The sequence below is a fragment of the Tupaia chinensis genome, unplaced genomic scaffold, assembly GCF_000334495.1.
Source record: "Tupaia chinensis unplaced genomic scaffold, TupChi_1.0 Scaffold000045_1, whole genome shotgun sequence".
Lineage (NCBI taxonomy): Eukaryota > Metazoa > Chordata > Mammalia > Scandentia > Tupaiidae > Tupaia > Tupaia belangeri.
In genome coordinates, this window is record NW_006159501.1 from 8,509,557 (window position 1) to 8,516,728 (window position 7,172).

The following is a 7,172-nucleotide window of genomic DNA, read 5'->3' on the forward strand; positions in this document are numbered from 1 at the left end:
GCATAGTGAGAAGCGGGCAGAAGTGCCCAGAATTGTGACACTTTGGATGTGCAATGTGAAGAGCTGAGGGTGGTGATGAGGAGGTTGGTCATTTTGAGATGCAGATTCAACACTATGTTAAGTAGATACATGGATACAGGAGTCTGAAGATCAGGAAAGAGATGGAGGGAGAGATGTACTCAGGGATCTTTATGGTTGCCATTTTTCTTTAAGTCACAGGGTGGGGAGAGCCAGGAGAGTGGACACTGTGAGAATGAGCCTAGGGCTCACCTGCATCAGGTCAGGGGAATGGGCAGTGAAACAGCCTGGGGCTCACCAACATGGGGAGGGAGTCAAGGGAGTGGGCAGTATTGGCTGGGAGAACAGGAGCTGGGGGCTTTCAGGGGTGTTGTCAGCTATGCCCCAGGCAGCTGCAGCCAGCGACCCTGAGAACAGAGCACAAGAAAGTCCCTGGCAACATCCAGAGCTCCTCCAGGGTGTGCGGGTGCACAGCCCCAGCCAGTGCAGGTGCAAGGTGGGGACAGAGAAAGCAGAGGCCAGGCGAGCACAAGTGCCCTATGGCAAAAACCTCTATAAAAAAAGACTGGCTCATGCTGTATGTTTTAACCTGGGCTAGGGGTGAAGGGAGGTAGCAAAGAGGCTTCCAAGCAGCTACTTAAGCCCACCTCTGTGGGTTACCCCTGGCATGGGACGAGCAGGAGCACCAAGTCACCCAGCACACGGGTCTTGTCCTTGTAGGCCTAGGTCCACCAGAGTGGCCTCCGTACAGACAACTCCTTTACACGTTTTCAGGAAGATCTCTCCAAGGAATCTAAAGAAACAGAAAATGAAACCCCAAGGAAAAAAGAGGTCAGAGTGGGTCAATACACAGTGAATTTTATAGACTTCCAAAAGCCACCAGGAATATTTAAGTCACTGGGTACAGTTAAATGAAACAGGACACAACTCCAGCTTGCAAATCAAAAGTTTTATATGATTCAAACAAAAAAGTTACATTATACACACTTAAATAATAAGTCAAAGTCTGTTACATAAAACATAATTATGACACATTTAAAATTTTATTATTGAAACTACTTAAAAGGCTCAAAGTCAAAAAGATCAAGCAAAATTGCTCAGGCAATAAAGTGCACTAGGGGAACCTGCCTCCTTATGCTCTGCCTCCAACACCCAGAGCCGTCAGCCAAGAGTCTCTACACAGACAACCAACAAGGGTTCTGCCTCTCAGGAGTACTTTTCAGACAGAAACTGTTTCCCAACTTACAGTCTTTCAATAGACAGACAAAAGGGAGGGGTCTTTTACAGAGGGAATTTCTAACTCTAACCGGGCAATGAGTGCACAACAAAACCAGGCTTGACGCACCTATTCTGTAGAAACAAGACTGCTCAGAGAACAAAGTCCTGTGTGACAAGCAGCCAAATACTCTTTATGTTATCCACCAGGACACTAGCAGGACTAACATTACGCTGCATGGCATAATTAAGAAAAATATCTGAATTTGATGCCATTTACTGCATACACATAGTCAAAACTATATGCTGATGAGCAGGAGAACAATGGCAGTGGTGGGGAGAGCATGAGCTATGTACAGTCGGGGTTCTCCTGCAACTGTATGATGTCTCATGACCACAGAACACTCAACTATGGGTGTCCAAAAGGTGAAACCTGAAATACATACACACATACACAAACAGTAGTTGATGCTACATGGCAACTTACTGGGTATCAAGTTACATACTATGAATGAACAAGGTGAGGGTTAAGAATATATGAACACGAAACCTAATTTTATTTGATTATTCAGGATTTCACCTTACCATCATTTTCATAAAAGTAAACACCAATAACTAAAAGACGAAATAAAAATCTAGATATGTATACACAATAAAAAAAATTACCAGGCTATCAAACTGGTACCACATTCCACATGTTCTTATATTTATTTTGCTGCTTGAATTTCCTACGTTTAACAGAAAATCGGTCTCAGTGGCTTCCTGGATGCAGGTGGCCATGGTCTCCTGTACATCTAGCATACGTGCTCACATAGCTTAAACGTGATGTCCACGGTCTATTTTTCTAAGTAACTACAAAAAGCCCCATTTCAAGTAATTTTCTGTTTGATGAAAATTATTTCCTTCCAACTAAAGTCTTTACTATGCAATAAAGAAATCAAAACCTGGGGCTGACTGACCGCACAAGCACCTCACTTCGGATAAGCTATACTTTGGTGGGAAGTTCATCTTACCAACACACATTTCCTTTTTCTTTGCAAAGTTAATCTACCCACAATACAGTATGGATAAGGCCACATCAAAAAAGACGACAACTGACAAGGCGGCTGGGTTTGAACATTTACATGATCTTTTCTGGTGTTACAGGTACCAACAGGAGGCTGAATGGCTTGCTTTCAGCAGAGCAATGGCCCAATAGACAATAAGACACAGGGACACTCAGCCCCTGCAGCAGCTCCAGTGGCTTTAGCTACCCTCTAGGGTATATCCTTCACAAGTCGCATCATAGGTGACTAGTTCTAGTCAAATGAAATATTAGTCCATGGGCTACGCTACGGAAATGGCTGCCCACAGTTACCCTTAAAAATGTTATGAGAAGGCTGATAATAACATTTTTTTCCCTTTTCTGTAAGAGGCCCTCATTCAATCAATTTTGATTCTAAAACATCCTTAGATCTACAAGGCCTGATAACAAGGATTTGTTTTCTGGCTGACTAATGTGCCAAGTTTTCTAAAAGCAGGGTCATTATAAAACTTTGTTATTAAACAGTGAAAAGAAGGCTGTAAAATAATCTAGCTAGAAATTGGTGATGTGAGCACCAATAAAAATATTTTTATAAAAAATAGTATAAAATTAGTACCCTGTCTCATTGCTACAAAACATGAATAGAAAGACTGTAAAAATTCAGATTTTGTAAACTTTATTGCCGAAATGTGTTTGAATGCTGGTGATTTAGATTATCAAATTTTTCTCCATTTCCTTAAAAAAAAAAAGAAAAAAACTTCTGGAACTACAAAATATATTTAACAGGGTCCCAACTAGGAAAGAAAAGTTAACATACTTTCATCAGAACCAACTACCCCAGCGTTTCCCAAGTCCAATTTTCTTTTAGAGAAGAACCTGCCCATTCTATCCCTGAAAAACTCCCTGGGTGACACCCTTGCCGGCCTTTCAGGCAGAGGCCGGCATGGTCACAAGTGGGCTCCCTGGGCTCTCTGCTGAGGCGATCCTGTTCAGTTTGCCAACCTCTGCCTGCCAGCCTGGGATCTTCTTTGCAGTCATGTGGCGCCGGGCGTGCTTCGTCAGGTGGTCACTGCGCATGAACCGCCGATCACATATCGGGCATACAAACTTCTTCTCCCCTGTGTGAGTCCTGCGGTGGCGAGACAGTTCATCTGAACGAGCAAATCTCTTATCACAGCCGTCCCAGCTGCAGCTGAAAGGCTTCTCTCCTAACAGGTAAGGAAACATACCGTAGAAAAAGTAAATAAGCAACACTATAGCAGAGATTAATGCACGTTGTTTTAGAAGTGTATTCACTAAAATTTCAGGAGATAACATATCCTGGTGTGATATGTTATCTGGGTGATTCAGAAGTAGAGAAATCCACCAAAATGCATTTCTTCCCAATATACCTAAGATGTAATATGTCAGGGTCCAAGACATCAAGCTAATCTAATAAACTAATCAAATATTTCAAAAAATATGCAAGTTTAAATAAATCTACTATTACAACTTGGCAGATAAGAAAGTCTCCTGAGCCCTTGGGAGTTTTTATAATAGCAGAAGCATCTTGAAACCCCTCTCTCTAGCAGGCTGTGACATATACCACATGTGTGATCACTGAATTGCTCAACATTCTTAACATGCTGTCATGTGATTTATGGTGTGTCTTCCCATGGACTTAGGAAACTTATCTAGTTCATCCATCCTTGCACAGTTAAGCCCCTGGAATAGCCCTACAATACAGCAGGTAGGAAATAAATGGTTTGGAGTAAATGACTGTTTCTCATTAAAAACTCCATTTGAATGTTTACAAAATAGCACAAGAAGGGGATTCCTGAGAAGCTTCATAGTTTTTCAAACTGTACTTTGGGAAACATGAGAGGAGCTTGTTCGGAACACGTACTGATGTCATTCTGCCAGTCCTTCTACTAAGGGAGGTTCACTGAAAAAAACAGTTAAAACTTCACCTACTCTGGAATCTGAGCTTTGGCGTGAGCTGAAGTTCACCCAGCTAGTCCCAGCAAAAAGCAGAGTTCACCTAGTCACTGAGCTTGTTCAAGAATGCAGAGCAGGTCAACTCCCTTGGAAGCACCACTTCCTTCTGAGGCAGCCACCACGCTCACTATGCCATGCTGACATCAACCCTCGTTTACTAGTGTCAGCTCTTCTGTCAGACACCAGGAACTATTACTCAAGTAATACACAAGTAACTAAAAAAAAAAAAACACACAAAGGAAAATGTGAGACATGTGATAACACACTAGTGTCAGAGGAAAGAAGGAAGATCAGGAAACATTCTATCAACTGATTTTGGGAAGGCCCTACAGGTTTTTTGGTAAGAAGAATGAGCAGAGGATGAAAGATAGAAACTGGAGAGAGATCAAGGGAGGCTGTATTTTTTTTTTTTGGAGAGGTTTTTGCTATAGGGCGCGTGTACTCGCCAGACAGAGAGAGACAGACAGAAAGCGAGAAATCACCCCCCGGGGGGAATGGCCACACCGCAATCCCTTCTCCTCCATTTTCCTCTCGGGATCTTGGGCACACACGCACATGCGCCCGGCGTGAGTTTAAGCCACCGGGTTCGGGACTCGAACCGCGGTTGACTATGTGGGAGTCCAGCAACATAGCCATTACGCTAACTGCTGGTCCCAAGGGAGGCTGTTTTCACATAGGTAGAGAAGCAAGTACATCATTGGTCAGGTTTAGGGCCTTCTCCCCAAATCAGACAGCCACTCTGCAGGGTGGAGGATACTTGAGCTCCTTCTGTAACACAGAAATACCAGACTGAACTGCAAGCATGACCCCTGCATCAGCACTTTACTGTCCTCGTGAGAAACTGCCCTATCTTAAACGCATTTGGGAACAGGTGCAGTAGTAACCCCTGCAGCTCAGCCTTTCCTATGTAATATTCCACGATCAAGACATTCTATGGAAAGAGGCATTGCATGGTCAAGAGTTTAAGAAACACTTTTTTTTGTTTTAAAGAATTATTTTATTTTTTTAATTTGACCAGAGAGGGACAGAAAGAGAAAGTGAGAAAACAAACCACCAGGTCTGGGACTCAAACTGCAGTCAGCCATGTGGAAGTCCAGCACCCTTAACCACCACGCCACCTGCCAGCTCCAGAAAAAAACACCTACTTTTTCTTTTTAGTTTCTTGCCATAGAGCTGTGTGCTTGGCAGAGACAGATAGTGAGAGAGGAAGTAAGAAATCATCCCCTGGGGCGGATGGTCACACCATACTCCCTTCTCCTCCATCCTCCTCCCGGGATTTTGGGCACACTCGCACATGTGCCTGAGTGATTTTCAAGCTGCCAGGTCTGGGACTCAAACCATGGTCAGCCAAGTGGGGGTCCAGCACCTTAACCACCACACCCCTACTGGCACCAAGAAACACATCTTTATTACTGCCTCTGACCTGTTAAGGTACTCATATGTAAGCATGGGTTTGAATCTCTGAAAGGAGAGCTTAACAAGCAAACTATTTAATCACAGGACCCTTAAGAAATAAAATAAGGGGCCAGCTTGTGGTGTAGTGGTTGCGATGCTAGATCCCACATGGCCAACCACAGTCTGAGTCCCAGACCTGGGAAGGTGGTATCTCACTTTCCCTCTGTCTCACTCGAGTGTACATGCCCTATGGCAAAAACCTTAGAAAAACAAACAAAAACCCAACAGAACTCAAATTCCCAGAGCGAAAGCTTCACGCAACACCTGAGAGGTGTGCCCTAATCTACTAAAATGACCCTTTACCAGACAACACACAAGACCTCTGCTAGAAAGCACGGAAACCAGCAGTCCCATGGCGTCGTCTAAACGTAAACTCTAATGAAAGCATAAAACTCAGTTTCTTACCTGCACTAAGCATAGTTCAAGTGTGTGGAACCTTTCCACCATCACAGAAGGTTTTACTATACAAAGCTGACTAGAAGACAGAGAGATCACTAGGTCATTATAGTTTCTTTTTCTTTGGGGAGGGGGAGGTTTTTACTATAGGGTGCGTGCACTCACCAGAAAAAGAGAAAGAAGTCACCCCCCACCCCCAGGGGGGATGGCCACACGGCAACCCCTTCTCTCTATTCTCCTCTCGGGATCTTGGGCACGCACACACATGTGCCTGGCATGACTTTAAGCCACTGGGTCCAGGATTCGAACTGCAGATGACTGCATGGGAGTCCAGCGCCAACTGCTGGTCCTTCATTCTAGTTTCTTGTATAGTACCTCTTCAATCAAAAAGTGTATGTTCTCAGGACCAGTAGATGGTGTAACAGTTACATCACTGGATTCTGCACGGCAGACTGTGGTTCAATTCATGGAACCAGTGGCTTGAAAGTCACACCAGACACATGTGCATACATGCCCAAGATTCCAAGAGAATAGTGGAAGAGAAGGGATTGCAGTGTGGCCATCTCCCCAGGGGAGGTGATTTCTTGCTGTCTCTGTCTCTCTGGTGTGCACAAATCCTACAGCAAAAATCTCTTTAAAAAAAAAAAAAAAGTCAGGGCCAGCAGGTGGTGTGTTGGTTAAAGGCCCTGGACTCCCATGTGGCTGACAATAGTTTGAGTTCCCAACCTGGTAGCTTGCTCTCTCACTTCTGTCTCTCGCTCTGTCCAGCTCTGTCAAATTAAAATAAATAAAGTTTTGGGACCAGCAGGTGGCACAGTCGTTGAGGTGCTGGACACTTCCACATGGCCGACAACAGTTCGAGTCCTGGACCTGGTGGCTTGCTTTTTCACTTTCCTCTCTCTCTCTCTCTCTCTCTGTGTCTCTCTCTGGTCAAATTAAAATGAAGGAATGAATGAATGAATAAATAAATCTCTTTAAAAAATAAATAAATAGGGAACCAGCAGCTAGCATAATGGCTATGTTGCTGGACTCCCACGAAGTCGACCGCAGTTCATGTCCCGGACCCAGTGGCTTAAAACTCACGCCA

At 44.1% G+C, this 7,172-nt stretch overlaps 1 protein-coding gene across 1 annotated transcript in view; it reads right to left on the reverse strand.

The window, feature by feature from the left end:
- Nucleotides 1-946: 946 nt before the first annotated feature.
- KLF11 (KLF transcription factor 11) overlaps nucleotides 947-7,172 on the reverse strand; it is a 10,577-nt gene continuing 4,351 nt past the window's right edge. Inside the window, exon 3 of the mRNA XM_006140828.3 lies at nucleotides 947-3,465. Coding sequence (XP_006140890.1) covers nucleotides 3,185-3,465 — 281 coding nt within the window. The 3' untranslated portion in view covers nucleotides 947-3,184. The remainder of the gene's footprint in view (nucleotides 3,466-7,172) is intronic.